Source organism: Panthera tigris, chromosome A1 (assembly GCF_018350195.1).
Source record: "Panthera tigris isolate Pti1 chromosome A1, P.tigris_Pti1_mat1.1, whole genome shotgun sequence".
Taxonomy (NCBI): domain Eukaryota; kingdom Metazoa; phylum Chordata; class Mammalia; order Carnivora; family Felidae; genus Panthera; species Panthera tigris.
Window position 1 is genome coordinate 81,035,213 of NC_056660.1, and position 18,220 is coordinate 81,053,432.

Genomic DNA, 18,220 nt, shown 5'->3' on the forward strand with positions numbered 1-18,220 from the left:
CTTAGCCTGTCCACACCGTCGGCCGTCTGAGCTGTAGGCACCTGCTGTGTGCAGAGTCTGGGATGCAGTTTTCTAACAGAGCGTGCTGACTCCCAACTCACCGTGTGCAGGGGGCTGTTCTCCCGGGGCCACCCAGACAGAAGAACACGCCTCAGTTCTTTCCACCGTGCACGTAGCCATGTTAGTGCTGCAGCCATCGCCACTGTCTGGTTCTGGAAAATTCCCATCCCCTCAGAAGGAGGCCACGAGCAGTCTCTGCTGTTCCCCTCCCTGAGCCCCTGGCCACCAGAGGTCTACCCTTGTCGTGGCCACACTTCCCACGTGGTGGGGGTGAGGTAGCTCTTTGTACTTTCGGTTTGCATTTCCTTGGTGATTAATGATCTTGAGGATCTTTCCCTGTGCTTATTGGCCATTTCTACGTCTTCTTCAGAGAAAAGGACCTTTGCCCATTTTAAAATCGGCTGAAGCATCTTTTTATTGATGAGTTGCAAGAATTCTTTATGTGCTCCAGATAAAGATTCCGTATCTGCTGCAAACTTTTGAGCCTAAGGATGTTTGCACTTCGGTGTTGATACATCAACCTTCCATTTGGGAGATCTGGATAATTTGTAAAATGGCAGCTTCTAGTGAAATGATTGGTGGTCAAATTCTTGCTGAAAAAGCCATGCTTTCCTGGTGTTATCCTTTAGATAAAAATAAAACAAAACATGTGCTTTACATGAGATGTGGTATGAGAACAGCCATGGGGTGACAGTGGGTGCCAGTGTTGCGGTGATTTTCTGTAGGCTGAGGAAGGACGTAGAACGAAATCAGGTTCTAGTGTGTGTGCGTAAAGAACGCCTCTGGGTTGTCTTCTGCCGGCCTAGCGGGTCCTCAGTGTGAGAGTGTCTGCATTAGTGTTTTTTTAATACAGAACTGGGAGCAGCATTTAAGGATTTCTTCGTTTTGATTTGCGTTTTATTTCTCAGTCTTCAGTAATCTGGGAATACAGATTTGAACAGAACGATTTTGCTTCATACCCATTTGATTGGCTTTTAAATGTAGAAGCCTGCAGAGCAACCAGGGACAATAATGTAGTGAAACGCATCCACTCTCCACTGATGGCAGTGTGGTGGCGCCATGTTAGAAAGCCATTTGGCGCTAATGGATGAGGCAGAAACTGTCAATGGTTGGACCCGTAGTCCGAGGGTGTCCAGTATGTGCAGTTGGTGTGTATTATATGCATCTCAGAGTGCATGGAGGCCCCACAAGGTGTCCTGGGATGTTCGTTGCAGGCCTCTTTGTGGAAGAAAAACTAGGGACAAGATGTCCTTCAGTGAGGTAACAGACGGTACGTTCGTTACACGTATTGAGGTTACTGGTGCAGTAGCCACGTAGTGTGGAAGACGTAACACTGAGTGACGCACTCAGTTACAAAGGAAATACTCGGTGTGTTGTCCTCACGCGTTTGTAAGCATGTAAACACTTCAGTTGTTTATGACGCACGTGTCAGAAAAGTGGAAAACCATGACGGGAAGGAGTCTTTCCGAGGAGGAAGGGAGAGAAGGAGTTGGCATGCGGATCAGAGGGGCTGAGTGTGTATACCACCTCTCGGGATCTGCTCTGAGTGGTGGGCGCAGTAAAGTGAGGTGTTTCCATTGCTTCTCTGTGTGTTTTCGGGAGAATAACCATCCTTGTCCCCAAGTAGCTGGTATAGAGCCCACGAGAGGGCCTCAGGAGGGGCACAGAGGAAGGGGACAATGGCTCTTGGAAGCTGGTGGTGACTGTGGGCAGGCAGAAATGGAGCAGAAGGCGTCCCAAGGTCCTGTGGACGCCAAAGGTCCTGCCAAAACCGCGCAGCAGATCAGGACTGGGAAGATAAACCTGAAGCACTGGCTTCCTAAAGGCACTTGAAGAAATTCAGAAAAGGGCAGGGGATGGGGCACGTGTGCTCAGCCAGGTCTTCACTGCCTGCCACGCTGCCGTGGCGCCCTGCGGTCCGCCCACCGCAGTGCCCTGGCTGAGAATGAGCGTGCACCGACCCCATGGGGAACACGCGGGGGCCCACGCCCGCAGCTGCTGCCGTGCGGCCGTCTGCGTGACCCAGGGCCTCAGCAGGCCCGGAGAGATCTGACCCTGCTCCGCTGAGCTGCATGCAGGCCCAGAGAGCCCAGAGCTGGCGGAGTGGTTCCCTGACCCACCGCGGCCCACAGAGTCCCTGCAGGGGAGCCGCAGGGTTCAGCGCATGGCTTCTCTCCAAGGGCTCCCGGCCTGACCCACTGCCTGGCTCCACGAGCACAGGCCCTCTGCCCCCTGAGGCTGTGTGCCCCCCAACACTCTATGCCTCCCAGGATCCGTGCCCCCTGAGGCCGTGTGCCCCCCCCCCACTCTGTGCCCCCCCAGGATCTGTGCCCCCTAAGGCCGCGTGCCTCCCCGCACTCTGTGCCCCCCAGGATCCGTGCCCCCTGAGGCTGCATGCCCCCCACACTCTGTGCCCCCTGAGGCCATGTGCCCCCCCACACTCTGTGCCTCCCCAGGATCCGTGCCCCCTGAGGCCGTGTGCCCCCCGCACTCTGTGCCCCCCTAGGATCTGTGCCCCCTGAGGCCGTGTGCCCCCTGCACTCTGTGCCCCCCCCCAGGATCCGTGCCCCCTGAGGCTGTGTGCCTCCCTGCACTCTGTGCCCCCCAGGATCCGTGCCCCCTAAGGCTGCGTGCCCCCCTGCACTCTGTGCCCCTGCAGGATCTGTGCCCCCTGAGGCTGCATGCCCCCCCCCCCGTGCCCTCCAGTGTCCGTGCCCTCCAGGCTGTGTGCCCGCCCCCCCACCAGCTACATGTCCCCGAAGGGTTTGTGGGAGGGTGTGTGATGACCCCCGTGTGGCGGAGCTCAGTGACTGCCAGGCTGCCGGGCTGCCTGGTGCACAAATGTACCTGTGCTCTCCCACCTCACCTTTGCCAAATGCAGCTCTCCCCCTCCTGAGCCCCTCACCTCATTCCTGAGGGTACCTGGTTTTCTGCCCCTCCACCTGTCCTCTGCCCCTCTCCTTCTCACCTTCCTCCACGCTCTGGTTCCTGCTCTGGATGGCCCTCGGCCCTCCCCTCCTCAGCCCTGCTTCCCCAGTGACCCCAACTGGCACGTGTAGGGGATCCAAGGCCTTTCCTTGCAGCTGAGAAAGCCCCCTTCGGGGAGCACCTGGGTAGTCCCAGGTGGGCGCTAAATGGCTTCTGACAAGCATCTAGCCAACTCTGTCCAAATCCCCAGCAACTCGAGTGAGCCCTTCACGGCCACCCACCCACCTTCCCAACTGGTTTTCTGCTTGCCCCACACTGTCTGCAATTCTCCAGGCTGGCCCAGCCCCTGCCCCACCCACGTCTCTCCTGAGCCCTCATGCAGCTCCTGTGCTGTGGTCTCTGCCTTACAGGACAACCAATCAGCATCCTCCAGGGGTGGCTCAGACCTTCTCCTCTGAGCCCCCTGCACACACATTTGCACACATACACTGTGGTCACACTGCCAGCAGTGGCTGTGATGTGCTCCCTGGGGCAGGGAACCAGGTGAGGCTCTGCCTGGGCCTGCAGGAAGGGGCATGGGGGACCCCTGCCCAGGTCCTCCCGCCTGAGCTGGTCCCGGCGCCTCTGAGGCCCTGGCCATGGTGCTGATGGTGGGCAGCCAGGCGTGGTCACCCCAGTGGTCTCTGGCACAGACAGAGGAGGCGTGTCCCACAGGGGAAACTTCAGAGCCCTGTAGCAAAAGTCGGGGCTGGTGTGTCCCGATCACTGGAGGCACGAGAACGCAGGGGCCAAACTCCTGGAGGGAAGAATGGGGCAGGGTGGCGGCCAGGGCCACGAAGAAGTAGATTTGGGGTCCATTCAAGGGAAGAGCGCAGTACTTGTTGGGGGGTGGGTGTCAGCGTGAAGAAAGGTGACTTCTGCCCCTCACTTGTCCACGGCTGCAGCGGGACGTGGGTCGCAGCCATGGCCCGTCCGGCAAAGCCCAGAATGACGGGCTCAGGGCCGTCCTCTCTCCCCTCCAGGGCTATGAGGACTGGCTTCGCCATAAGGCGGACAATGCCATGAACCAGTGCCCGGTGCACTTCATCCAGCATGGCAAACTGGTCCGGAAGCAGAGCCGGAAGCTGAGGGTGAGTAACACTGGTGGTTTGTTCCAGCCCAGATGTGGAAAGTCCAAACCCAGAACACAGCAACGTGATGGGTGCTATGTGAGCTGAACCTCTGTCTGGAATTGCTTCTTTACAACTGGAGGCCAACCTCCTCCCCATACGCTTCTTACTAAAACAGGCGCCTTCCACTATCTGTTTTCTTAACTTTAATTTTTATTTATTATTTTCAAGTTGTAATAGACTTGATTTTTTAGAGCAGTTCAGTTTCACAGACCCCATCGGGTTGTCTGAACTTTATGAGATTGTACTCACCAGTCACGATAGAGAAAGTTCTAACACGCTGTTAAAGAATTTATTCTAGAACAAGGCAAAGTCATATTAATGTGAATTCCATTGGTTGGAAACTGTGAAAATAGGGACAGAAACCTCACTGAAGCCTTCGTTTTAATTTCCTGTTTCAGTGAACCATTCATGCATCATTATCTGTTAAATGTTGGCATCACTTAGGCAGTGGTTTTCACGCCTGTGCTAGCCAGTGGGAAGCATGTACCCAGACAGGGAGTGTGATTGCTAAGGTTTATCCTGAGGAGTGCTCACTGGGACCCCATGGGGCCGCTGCACCGAGGCTGTCTATCTGTTCTGCAGGTGGGGGACATCGTCATGGTCAAGGAGGACGAGACCTTCCCCTGTGACTTGATCTTCCTCTCCAGCAGCCGCGGAGACGGGACCTGCCACGTGACGACCGCCAGCTTAGACGGGGAATCCAGTCACAAAGTACCGTGCCTTTCATCTGAGGCCACACAGGCCTTGCCCCAGCCCTGCTGTGCCTGCAAACACAGTGTTCCCAGTGGTCACAGGGCACCCCAGGGGGCTGTGCTGGCCATGTGGCCCCTCAGGGTCCGTGGCAGCCAACCATGGTTAACAGAGGCAACTTCATGTTATTTCTTAGCTGTGCCATTTAGCCAAGGGGCCAAATTAAGGATGCAGTGAGTAGACTGTGGGAATTTTGAAATTTTCCATTTAGTGTCTTGACTAGACTAGAATTATGTAAAAAGCCACACAAGAGTCTAGATTTTAAGTGACTATTATTTCAATGAGTGCCTTTTTGTTAGAATATCTTCAGGATTTTCTGAACTTATAATTAATGTCTTGTACTCCATGTGGAGCTCTGTTCTGGCAGTTGGTGCTACAGAACTTTAATGATCACGAAAGAATAGAAGATATCACTATTACTTTTAAGGATTTCATTATTTAAAAACTGGAAGCTTCCATGGAGTTTAGGGAAGTGAGTGTAGCTCAATGGGCCCAACCGTGTGGGAGGCGTCGGCCAGCTGTGGTTAATAGTGGGATTTGGCCATGAGAAAGAGAGGTTTTCTTTCTTTCACGGATAGTTCACATCCTTGCATGAACCGTGCGGGACTTTTTGGGCACGTTTCCTACATACAGATCCCGAGAGAGCTAACATTCTGGCACCACTCATACTAAGTAAGGAAATCCCGGGAGACTCTGTGACTGTGGTCTCTGGGGCGCGGGGACACCCGGCGCCCCACGCATCCCTGGCTGTTGGCAGCGGGCTGTCCCTTGCACCCGTCCTGCAGGAAGGGTGCCCCAGCGTCGCTAGCGAGCGGGTGCTGCAGTCTCCGGCCACGTGACTGTTCTCCACGTGAGATGGGACGGCCATTGCCCCCACACATTGCTGGCAGACACCCCCCTGCACCTTGCGTGCTACCATGCTCAGCATCCCGTTTGTGTTTCTCTGGTGTCACCTCTGCACGTTGGGTTTGGCCCGGAGGCTGGAGTTACCTGAGCCCTTTGCTTAAAAGACAGCGAGGCCCCCACACTGGTCACATTTACGGCTTGTGTGGCCTCGGGCAGGCACTTTGAACTTCCCTGCAGTTTCCACATCCATGGGACAGACTTGTCTTCCAGGGGCTCTTGTGAGGATAGACTTAGAAAGTCTCCCAAAGCGCCAGGTGCATGCACAGCAGGCACCCCAAGGTGTTGTAGATGCTGCCGCTGCTGCTTGAGTGTGTCTCCCGCTTGTTTTGATTCATGGCGCCCTTTCCTGCCCACACTTGATTTCTGGGAGGCCCGGAAGGAGTTCAGAGACACGCTGTCTTGAGCAGGCCCTTGCACTCCGACTCCGAGCCCAGGTGTTCACGTTGGTGATGCGTCTGGGCCGGGGCATCAGCATTGCCTGGGTCGTGTTAGAAATGCCATTCTTGGGGCCCCCAGACCCAGCACGTCTGCTTGGGGCTGGCCCCACTGTCGCTGCCCCACAAGCCCTCCAGGGTCTGAGGCTTGCTCGGTTCTCGGAGCCATCGGTAGAGGCCCAGTGGGCAGCCGTGTGGTGAAAGCTTATGCTCACCAGCAGCGCCAGGCGAGGGTGGTGTGATGCCAGGGACACCACCGTGCACACAGTAGGACCTCACATGAGGAAAAGGAACATTAACTCTGTCACAATGGCAGATCCAAGTGTCCCACTTTACAGAGGAATGTCCCACAGCTGTTAGCTTGAAGTTGAGGGTGGCAGGCAAGAGCGGAAGTTTCTGGCACCTAATAGAGGAACAACAGTAGCCCCATGTGATTCTGTAACTTGTTAATACCTGCAAACTGTGTTACACGTTCACTTACATGTTACTTGTGTGAACGTTTTCTCTGATGTGGTAACTAAGCTTTGTCATCGGGCTTAGCTGTGGGCACAGCAGATTAGACGTGGGTGCTGCCCCCGTTAGAGGGGTGCCGGGGTTGTGTCGGTGGTTTGGTGGTGAATTCACCTTTCTTGTCTGTCTGCAGACTCACTATGCCGTTCAGGACACTAAGGGGTTTCATACCGAAGAAGATATTGACGGCTTGCACGCAACCATTGAGTGTGAGCAGCCCCAGCCCGACCTGTACAAGTGAGTCCCATCTGTGCTCCCAGGAACTACCTTTGTCCCCCCAGGTGTCCTTGGTCTGCACCAGCCACATCCAGCACCATGCTCGTTTGGAAAGACCGTGTAAAACCGCTGCATAAAAATGAAGACCAAACCAGAAATATGTCACTTAGAAATTTTCATGGTTCAGCAACATTACGATCTCTAGTCGTTTATGCAAATATTTGGCCTGGCTTTAATGAAACAAGCTTATTGAAGAAAAAGTAATTTTCTGTGACATGAGGAACCGATTTTAAGGAAAATCCTTGAAGTCAAGGGCTAATAAGGACAGAAAGTAAAGGGGGAACAGGGGAGGAATTTAGGTAAAGATCCCAACCCGCGAGCTTCCCGGCGGGAACTGGGAGGTGGGTGCAGGGAGCGGGAGGGCGCCTGGCCCTGCGTCTTGGCCACCGTTGCAGGCAGTGACCCAGCTTCTCTGTCGCCAGGTTTGTCGGCCGCATCAACGTCTACAGCGATCGGAACGACCCCGTGGTGAGGTGAGCACAGACGCGCTTGTGGGTGTTTTCACCCCCGCTGTCAAATCCAAGTGAATTCTTAGATTACTGATAAGAGGTTTCCGCTGCTGCTCCGTTGGGTTTTGAAGACAGAATTCTGCTTTACAAAAGGTCCAGCTTCCGCTGTCTTTTGTGCCTTCTCTTGTGAACACAGCTATATGTGCCAACACCTGATGGCACTCACGGAAAAAGTTCTCTCCCCAGTGTCAGGAGCCCCTCTAATCATTAGTCGCTGCCCCCGTTGGAAATGTCCTTCTACCTTGTAGACAGTGAGGTTGAGGGATTCCTGACATTTTATCGGAACGTAAGCACCTACTCACAGTTGTCACTGGGACAGTTTTGGTTCTAGATTGTGTCTAGATTTAAGGGGCTGTGCCTCACCGGGGACCGTGCAGGTGGTAGGCAGGTGTGCTCACCTGTCATAGTCTGGGACCCGTCACACACGCGGGTTGTGGACAAGGACCTGCACCCGCCATGTGTCAGTGCTGAAGCCCGGGGGCCGCACCGTCTCCCTGCGTCTGCAGGCCTGTGGGTGTGTCTTTTGGGCATTGCTCCCCACTCTGGAGGGTTTTGCTGCCCGGGTCGCTGAGATGGACAGTTTAGGAAGTTGACTTTGAGTAGGATTCAGACTTGACCTTTTCTGTAAACCTCACTTGTTGGAGACATTCTAGTTCTTCCGATTTAAGTGGTCTCCAAACCATTGATATCCTGGTGTCACCTTGTGTGTCAGAGAAAACCTCTGCCTAGCAGTAAGAACAATTTCAGGGGGACTTTGATGAAAATAAATTGTTACTGAAAGGTAAGCCCCTGGGGCCTCTCTCCTCCTACAGTCTTGAAATTCTGTTTTCTAGAAATGACTTGTGCATTTCACATTTTAGCACTGGTACCCAGTAGTGCTAGGGAGGCTGTGGGGCATGCCATGGTCTTTCATAAACGGATACTAATCCACAGGGAGTTCCTGTGGGGAAACAACCTGTGCTTCTGTTTCTCGTGAGCATTAGCATCTGAAGGAGTAAGTAGAGAGGGGTTCGTTCATCATGCTGTGGGGATGAGCCCGAAAAAGCCAGCCGGCTTTTCGTGGTTCATGGTCAGATGAAGTTTAGCACCGAGCAGCAGGGAGGTAATTACTAACATATTTCACGTTTTGATACTAATTCTTGTTTTGCTTTTTAAGTATTTATACTTTTCAGCAGACTTTTAATACATGGGTGGGGAAGGTGTTTATATCTGTGGTGCGAGCGAATGGTGATGGATCACGTATACTGTTCCTAATCCACTCAGAGTGGTACTTCTCCGTCCTCTGTCCAAACTAGATGCACCGTTCCTTTTAAAGTAAATTATTTTAGACTTCCCAGAGACACCTTTTTAAAGGGCCACTTGCTTTCACAAGCGCGTCCAACAGGAGCTCTAAGTGCCGCTGGCGGAGGCCGGCGGTACGGGTAACAGGAGATGACCGTGCGTGTGCAGCCTCCGTGGCCATCAGGCTGGGCATGCGTGTCCAGACCACAGGGCCGCCCTGGGCAGGCACGTCCGGTCAGGTGCGCCCCAGCAGCAGCCTCCCCGCCCTCGTTTCAGCCAGCAGGGGTCCTAAGCTGCATCGGTTAAGCGTACGGGCGCACCACAAGTACGTGGCGTTTGTGGGCAGCTGGCTCCCCGGGGCCAACGCCTGTGGCACGCGCTGAAAAGCGACAGCGCTTGCCTTCGCCCCACCAGGGAACCGTGAGTGCGCTCACTGAGCAACGCTGGCAAGGCTGCAGCCTGTGCCTCCTTCTTTTCCTCCTGGAAACTGATGAGAATCCGAACCCTGCAAAGGCAGAGGTTTGGTCCGTGGTCGTTGAGGGCGTAGGGCCCTGCTCGTTCCTACGCAGATGACTTTTAAATTCCTTGGCCATGGCTTCCCCAGAGCAGCGGCCCATGGCGGTTCCGGGTTTTGAGGCCACCTGCCCCCGGAGGGTCCGTGTGGGTTTGCCCCCCATCCCGTGTTGATGACTGTACACAGCGTTCCCAGCCCCTACGTCTGAAAGCAAGACCAGATCCCGTGAGACTCGTGGAGTCTCTCTGAGGATGCGGTGGAGTCCACCGAAGCCTCCCGAGTCACAGACCACCTTTTCTCTCTCCCTGAACGGTCAGGGCCCCCAGCCCAGCAGTGCTCACAGGAGGCCTGTTAGGAGCGTGTGTCCAGGCGCTGCTGGTAGGACCCTGTGGGTCAGCCCACCTCCCTCCGTCGGCCTGGATGGGCTGGGAGCCCGCATTCCTGACGGGGCCGCACACATGCCGGTGCCCTGAGGGCAGATGCTGTGGAGTGCCAGCCGCTGGGTCCCCCCACAGAGCGGTTCTTACCCCCTAGGGGAAGGCTGCATGCTCTTATGAGGAGCCAGGCTAACTTCCATAGTCCAGATAGAAGCACCTCTTCAGAGACGCGATTTCTTCTTGGAACCAAGTCTGTTAGGTGCAGGCCTCGATTATGTGCCCGTAGCACCTTCCTCTATTTGCTGCATTACTGTCTCTGATCCCTCTATCCTTCCAGGCCGCTGGGGTCGGAGAACCTGCTTCTCAGAGGAGCGACGCTTAAGAACACTGAGAAGATCTTCGGTCAGTGTCGGTTGGCAAATTAGTACTAACAGCTTCTAAAGTTAAGGATGTACAGAGCAGTTAAAGTCCACAGTGCTGCCACGAACGAGCTCTCCGTCCTCTGAGTGGACTCTGTGGCACCAGTGAAAACCTGTGCTAAGGATGACAAAGTAGTGAGGTCTCAGGGTGTCACTTGCGTGTCAAGTGCCTGTAGTTTTTGACTTAGAAACATAGAGTCATGTCCCCGAGAGAATTCAGTGTGTTTCCACAGCAGATTTCTCTCAATGCCTGCATATCTTTGGTAACGTCTCCCATTTCTATGGGTTATGTTTGTTTTTTAATTGAGACAACTTAAAAATATACACATGTGCCCCGTTGTCAGAAAACGCAATATCTTAAAACCTGAGCTTCAAGAAAAAGTAGAGATTGATCTCGACATGAGAAAAAAAAAATTTCTTTTTTTTTTAAATTTTTTTAATGTTTATTTTTGAGAGAGAGACAGACTGTGAGCAGGGAAGGGGCAGAGAGAAAGGGAGACAGAATCTGAAGCAGGCTCCAGGCTCTGAGCTGTCAGCACAGAGCCTGACGCGGGGCTCGAACTCACAAACAGTGAGATCATGACCTGAGCCGAAGTCAGACACCTAACCAATTGAACCACCCAGGCACCCCTAAAAAAAAAAACAAAGAACATTTCTTTAGTCTGAAGAGTCCTATTGTGGGACTCTTTTTATGAACAGTTAGCTTGCCTAGTGAAATTTAGAATATAACTTTTATCCAGACTTCTATATTTACTGCAGCTGTGTGCAGCTTCCTGCGTGAAGGCAAGGTACGCCTGTGTTATTGTTCTAACTGCTGTCTTCTGCCTTGCAGGTGTTGCTATCTACACGGGCATGGAAACCAAGATGGCATTAAATTACCAATCAAAATCCCAGAAGCGATCTGCTGTAGAAAAGTAAGTGTCAGTACCCCTTTGTTTGAAGTGCGTACAGCTCCATGACCTAGAACCATCATGAGCCCCTGTAGACGTGAAAGCATTTTCCTTCTGGCTTCATTAGTAATTCCTTCATGGTCTCTAGGGAGACAGCAGCACTGGGCATTTAGACAGATGGTCTCATTCTGCGGGGCAGCAAATGGCTGCATGCGTTCAGCCTGCGTCTGCAGGCTCCCTCCTGTGGACACCTAGAGTCCCAGCAGCTCTTCTCACCAATCCATGGAAACGTCAAAATCGGGTCACTTTCAGCTTTGGGGTTGTTGGAAACCGTGTGTTTTTCTGAGGGAAACATAAGCAGAGAGAACAATCTTCCTTTCGTTAAACAGTAAAATCCTTACCGTGATGAGTCAAGGACAGAGTTGAATTTGTGAGAAAATGTGGCCCAGAGTGTTGTCTTACTTTCCTTTTGTTCAAGTGCATCCTTGATTTGCGGTGGTTACAAGTTATTCCACACGGTGGGGGGGGGGGGGTGGACTTGGGGATCTTTGGAAAGACTGTCAGGTGTCTGCTGCCTGCCTCGGGCAGGTTGGTCTCAGAATGTGATCCTGCCATCTCCATCCATCGACGGCTACACTGAATATGAAAATGGAGATTTGGCTCTTAATAAGCAAGAATGCTCTGTTTCCAGGTATTACCTTGACGAATAGGTTTCAGAAATAAATACTGGAAACTCAAGCCTTCTTCACAAGATCCGCTGAGCCATTGGCCAGGGATTCAGCCTTTTTCCTATTCAGAGGGCATTTCTCTCCTGCCCCAGTGGTACTGGGGAACTCACTGGTTGGAGCTTAGTGGCCGAAGGGTGGACATCTGGGTGTCTCTGAATCTTGGACTCCCGGACCGCACAGTCAGCAGTGTGGCTGCGTGAACTGCCCTCTCCTGTTCTTGAGACTTTCCCTGTGGCCCCAGAATCACATGCCAGTGCAAGCTTCTGTTCTCATGGTGACCGTGCCAGGTGATGGGGGGGTGGCTCACACGTTGCTGTTTCCTGGCCATGCATTTGGCTTGAGGTCCATCAACTGTCTACACAAAAGCACTATCAACTGTCATATAAATAAAGTTTAAAAAACCAACTCTGCTGTCATGTTTCATTGAGTTACAGGATGCATCTGTGAGAATGAACTAAAATGGAAAAGTTTTCATCAGAACCGTCCTGATAACACGCCCGCCCCAGATGCCTGGGAACACAGCACGGAGGGCAAGCAGGTCCCTCAGGAAGCAGTGACTAAGTATCATTGCTGTCTTGTGTTGTAGATCCATGAATGTGTTCCTCATCGTGTACCTCTGCATTCTGGTCAGTAAAGCGCTAATAAACACCGTCCTCAAGTACGTGTGGCAGAGCGAACCGTTCCGAGATGAGCCGTGGTATAATCACAAAACCGAATCTGAAAGACAGAGGAATCTGGTACGGAAAGTGCGTCCCTTTGTGGTGACCAGACCGCCTGTAAGCCATTGTTATGGCAACATGGCAGGAGAACAGGAGGCCTCGGTTGGTGACATCTCTGTCCTGGAGGCGTTCACTGATCTCAGGGTGTGTCAGTGGTCTCTCCCTGCGGACCGTACTCGCCCCCGAGCGTCAGTGGTCTCCCCCTGTGGACCGTGCTCACCCCTGTCTTGGTTGGGTACTGGAATGTACACTCTGGAAAGGGATGGGCCCCCACAGTGAATTCATTAGGGCAGCACCGTAAACATTTCCAGAGCTTCTAGATCCCAGCACAGTGTCCTGTACTTAGAGGCTGTTCAGCAAATGCTCAGTGAGGATCATGAGGCAGATGGGGCTGACTTATGGAGAGACTAAAGAAAGGAGGAACATGTCAGTTACAGGAAAATTGTGGTAAGAACTGATTGCATTTCCCCTTGGGGTTCGGGCTCAGTTGCTCATGTCTATGAAAACCGATTTTCCCTAAGCCAGGAGTTAAAATCATTTGACTGAATCTTCTCCACTTAAAAGAGTACTGTTTTCTTCCCTGAGTTAACACCTGAGCCATGTGCCTCCAGAACAGGTAGCACCAGGTGCAGAGCCGGGCCACGTGCAGGTCCAGAGCAGAGTCCTGCCTCACCTATGTTCAGTCGGATCTCCCACAGAACTAAATGGCTTAGAGATCAGAACAAAACTGTGCAGAGAAGTCCTTTCTCCCAGCCTTATTTCTGGGGCTGGGTTATTACCAAGTAAGTTTGGAAACATGTCAGAGTCTGGAAGCAAGTGTGGAACCCTCAAAACGTGCAGTTTCCCGCCAGCTCTTAGGAGGCAGGCGCCTGTCTCCCCCAGTGTGACTGTCTCACAGGTGACCTGCCCCTTGCCCCTGCCACCAGTATAGGCCTTCTCCCTGTCTGTGGCCCTCATGGTGCTAAAATCAGGTGACTGGCCACTAAGCTGTGCCTGCCCCCAAATAATGTGTATCTTTGGATTTGAAACAAGCACCTGTATTTACAGATAACACTGGTGCGACCTGAAGGGAACGCTAAGTGTCAGATCTTCGTGGTGTTGGTGATGGGACGCGGGAATCACGCGGGGCTCTCTCAGTTCCTCAGGGCATTCACGGACTTCCTGGCATTCATGGTTCTCTTCAACTACATCATCCCGGTGTCCATGTATGTCACGGTGGAAATGCAGAAGTTCCTGGGCTCGTACTTCATCACCTGGGATGAAGACATGTTTGATGAGGACACAGGCGAAGGGCCTCTGGTCAACACCTCAGACCTGAACGAAGAATTAGGACAGGTGAGTATGTGTGGCGGCCTCTTCCCCAACTTGTAGATGATCGTGCCCTCCGTGCTGTGTTCCCAGGCATCTGGGGCGGGCGTGTTATCAGGACGGTTCCGATGAAAACTTTTACATTTTAGTTCATCCTCACAGATGCATCCTGTAACTCATGAAACACAACAGCAGAGTTGGTTTTTTAAACTTTATTTATATGACAATTGATAGTGCTTTTGTGTAGACACTTGATGGGAAATTAGCTGTATTAGCTGTTTGATAAAAGCTCACCGTGCGGCCCCAGTGCTGCTCGTTCTGGCTTTTCATGCCGTGAAGGCAGGGAGACCATGTTTCACAGGCAGCGCAGTCTGCTTTTCTGGGTGATTCCCTTTCCTCAGTCTGAAGATGAGCAAAGAGACACCTCCAAGTGTCCGTGGCTGGCTGGATTGCAAGGGTCAGACACCTCATTGCACACTGTTGGCCCGAGCTCTCCATATCTGAGCTGCTTCATCTGTGAAATGGGCCTGATACCTGCCCTGCCCAAGTGCAGGGCGGGCTGAATGGGGTGTCGGCCGGTGTGCATTGCAGCTCAGGGCCGCCCAGAAGAGGGGCAGAGCCCGTGCATGCCCATCCATCGGCCCCACGGCTCAGCTCCATCGCTATGCCCCAGCCTGACCCTCTCCTGGCTCTTACGTCTTGGGAAAGGGCATTTGGTAAATGGTGGTTCATTCATCTTTGAAAAGAAAAAGGAAAAAAACAGGAAGAAACTTGGCAGATTTTTGCAAAGAGGGCCGTTTTAGACTGGCAGCTGAAATCCACCCCCTACAGAACAGCAGTCTGTAGTAAATGCACAGACTCAGGTGGGGGTCTGCAGCGCTCCCCCCTTGGGTCAAGGGGGTCTGTTCCCGAGAGAGAACTTGCTTGTTGGTGAGCATGGCTCTCAGGGCATCGCTCCAGCGTGTGCCGCGGCCCCGGGCTGGACTCCGGTGTCACACAGCCACGCAGAGCCCCAGCCCGCTCACTCAGCGCCAGAACAGCTTTCCCTCTGCATGTTCACACCCTCGGTAACATTACCTGGTGTATTTTGTGTGTTGCTGAGAAATTCTCAGAGGAAAGCATTTCTCTGTAACAAGAAAAATGTCGAGTGTACTACGGAGAACGTATCTGGCTCCAGCTGTCGGACAGCACAGGGGCCCCGGAGGTTTGTGGGAAAGCTTCAGGAGATGGGGCCTCCTGAAATAGTCATTATCATCATTGGTCCTCACTCTGAAAAATGTCAGATGTCGCTTACTTCCAGTAACACAGCCACCCGTGCCCGTGAGCCCTCACAAGCGGGCGCCTTCCTGTCACTAGTTTTCCAGATTGTGGGGAGAGGCCTGGCAGAGTTTTGGGTGTTTGGATGGCAGGTGGTTTAAAAATAATTCAGGGGGGTACTGCTGTGTACTTACAGTTTACTTGAGTCAAGCACACAGGGGAAGGCATTTTCTGCGGTGGGATTAAGACACCAGAGAACATTTTGCTGAAAAAGGCACAGCATGAAACATGTAGCCAGTTCATTACCTGTCTCCTCTGCTTCCCGGGCTCCGGCACTTTACTGCCCTTAAACCTGCCTCCCTTGCGCGTCCCAGGCAGTGAGCGGGGACTTGCTCCTCCAGCCAGCGGGGCTCGGACGGCGGGGATCCCCACGCTGTTCCACTGTCCAGAATTCCACGTCATTCCTGATGAACATGTACCCAAAATTGATCCAAGTTTAGCGCTTAAAACTGGGTGTAGTTTTGTGTCTGAAATTTGCTCTGTGCTTTTGTTTGAGTTCTGACTGGTGAACTGTCAGTGGTGTGGTGAGTTTTGACCTCCCAGACCTCAGAGTGAGCTCAGGTTCATTCTCCCTGCATCCTTGATTTTCTCATACCCCCGCCCCACATCTGTGCGTCCAACAAACAACGGGAGCCGAGCTGCACCTAGAGCTTCCACCTCCAGACCCAGAGGAAGGTGCTCGCGCGGCTCCGACGGGACCGCTGGCCTCAGCGGGAGCTAGAGGAGGCTGGCTCGCCCGGCGTAGGGTCCAGCAGCTCCGGCAGGGTAGGGGGTGGAGCCCGGGAAGCCCCCTCCGGGTGGAAGTGGGGCTGCACCGGGGTCTGACCCGCGAGTGGCACCTTCTCTGTGCCTGAGGCCGCGGGCCCCTGGCCAGACCTGCCCAGCGCAGCCGTGTGTCCGCAGGTGGAGTACGTCTTCACGGACAAGACCGGCACGCTCACGGAGAACAACATGGAGTTCAAGGAGTGCTGCATCGAGGGCCACGTGTACGTGCCGCACGCCGTCTGCAACGGGCAGGTGCTCCCCGACGCCTCCGGCATCGACATGATCGACTCCTCCCCAGGCGCCGGCGCCAGGGTAGGTGGGCACGCCCCGGCAGGTGCACTCCCTCGGGGCCGTCCCCTCTGTCCTGCACAGGGTCCCGATCACAGGGTGGGCTGTGTCACCTCGTGCTCGGGTCCCCTAGTGACCAGCGTGGAGCCTGTGGGGCGCCGCCACTTCCGCCAGCAAGTCCAGCAGGTCACGTCCGTGTGAGAAGCAGCTTTACACTGTGGACAGGCAGGCGAGTGGTGGGCTGAGGGCAGAGGGGCTCAGCGCACCAGGGGTGTGTGCTCACGCACGTGTGCATATTCACGCTTGAGCACATATGCACACGTGCATGCACAGAGATGCACACACACAGACACATGCCCCCCCACGCACACGTGCGTTGCACGTGCGTAGTACACACACCTTCATGTGTGCGCACACACTACGCTGAAGTGCACATACGTGCCCTTCATCTCAGATGTGCAGGTGTGTACACACACATGCATGTGCACACACCAGCCTATGTCCCCCACGTGTGCTGCACGTACACACGTGTGCACACACAGACACATGGCCTTCCTGCTCACACGTGCATTATGTGTACATACACGCATGCACAGACATAACTTATGTGCACATACCCTCATACGTGTACACAAGCTACAGTCTAGCACGTGCACGCACACACACACACACACAATCTCACAGGCACACACGCACACATACCCATGTGCTGTGGCTCCAGATCTCAGCATCTCTGGGAGGTGTTGTGACCCTCACCGCGGTCACCATGGTCAGTGAGGAGACCATTCCCGAAACCTTGGTGACTGCAGAGCTCTGTGCAGGGTCACACAGCTCACCTTAGCAGGCTGCACAGTGACGGCCTGTCGTGACCAAGTGCCCCCCCACCTCCTGCCACGTGTGCCTCTGACAGTTTCCACCTGGGGACTGCGCCTTCCCCGCAGAGTCTCAGAGGGAGGGCCCGGGGTCTGTGGTCATCGTGAGGTGTGCCACCGGCTCGGTGCCCTCTTGGCACCCTTCTGCCTCAGCCGCACCCCAGGGCCCCCAGGAAGTGGTCGGGAATCCTCAGGGCACACAGGCTCGCAGAGGTTTGGCCCGCCGAGTTCACTGCCTGCGACCTTGACCCTGTCTCCTCCCCTTCTTACTCAGAAGTGCTGGAGAATGAAGAGAAGCCACACACACCCCACCCTTAAGCACCAGAGGGGACACTAACCCCTCCGAACCCCTGAAGGGTGCCCACCCTGCTTCATTGTCGATTCGCCATGTGCTCTGAGCTGCGTCAGCATAGACGTGTGGGGTCTTGTGCTGCACTTTGACAGGAGCGAGAAGAGCTGTTTTTCCGGGCCCTGTGCCTGTGCCACACAATCCAGGTGAAGGATGACGATGACGTGGATGGACCCAGGAAGTCACCAGACTCAGGGAAGTCCTGTGTGTACATCTCGTCCTCTCCCGACGAGGTGGCCCTAGTTGAAGGTATCCAGAGGTACGTGTCCGGGCGCGGGCGGGTCTGGTGCCCGAGGTCCATGCTGTGCGATCCGCCCCGACCGCGGCTCGTACCGGCGTGTCCCGACGCAGTCCCGTGCTGTGGGGGAAGGGGGCTAGACAGGCAGTGCCCTCACGCCCCAGTGCCCCCCATCTCTGTTGGTGGAGGACGGTCCCTTCTGCACACAGCCTGCCGCCGTCAGCCCCCCTGCTGCTGGTCATTACCACTGTCTTAGATGCATGGTTCCCCTTCTAACTTCTGTCGAAGATACAGTCTTAGATGCATTTTATGGCCAGTCTTCTCTGTCCTAAAGAATTGGTGCCCAGGGATGTCAAGCAACTTGGGCAGTGTCACACAGCATAGGGTGTGGGGCTGTCTTCGTAGTTCACTTTGTTTGCTGTTGTGTGAGGTCTGTGTGCCTTCCGCCACCCACACCCTCCTACTGGGAGTTCTAGCTGCCTCAGGACGTGGCCTTCCACAGATGGCATTCTGAGCAAACATGGGGAAGAATCCTTTATTCCAGAGCCATGTCAGGGAGATGTTTCCCCAGTTCCCGCAGCCTATGGCTACTGAGTTAATGCCGGGGCCC

General features: G+C 54.1%; 1 protein-coding gene across 10 annotated transcripts in view; it reads left to right on the top strand.

The window, feature by feature from the left end:
* ATP11A (ATPase phospholipid transporting 11A) overlaps positions 1-18,220 on the top strand; it is a 122,447-nt gene that overhangs the window by 67,202 nt on the left and 37,025 nt on the right. For all 10 annotated transcript variants that reach the window (XR_006215451.1, XR_006215452.1, XM_042980389.1 and 7 more), the window contains exons 5-14: positions 4,011-4,118; positions 4,743-4,871; positions 6,894-6,997; positions 7,459-7,509; positions 10,055-10,119; positions 10,969-11,050; positions 12,341-12,491; positions 13,611-13,808; positions 16,002-16,175; positions 17,468-17,631. Coding sequence is in view for 8 of the 10 variants with exons in the window: in XM_042980389.1 (XP_042836323.1) it covers positions 4,011-4,118; positions 4,743-4,871; positions 6,894-6,997; positions 7,459-7,509; positions 10,055-10,119; positions 10,969-11,050; positions 12,341-12,491; positions 13,611-13,808; positions 16,002-16,175; positions 17,468-17,631 (1,226 nt within the window). In the remaining 2 variants the exon portion in view is untranslated. The remainder of the gene's footprint in view (positions 1-4,010; positions 4,119-4,742; positions 4,872-6,893; positions 6,998-7,458; positions 7,510-10,054; positions 10,120-10,968; positions 11,051-12,340; positions 12,492-13,610; positions 13,809-16,001; positions 16,176-17,467; positions 17,632-18,220) is intronic.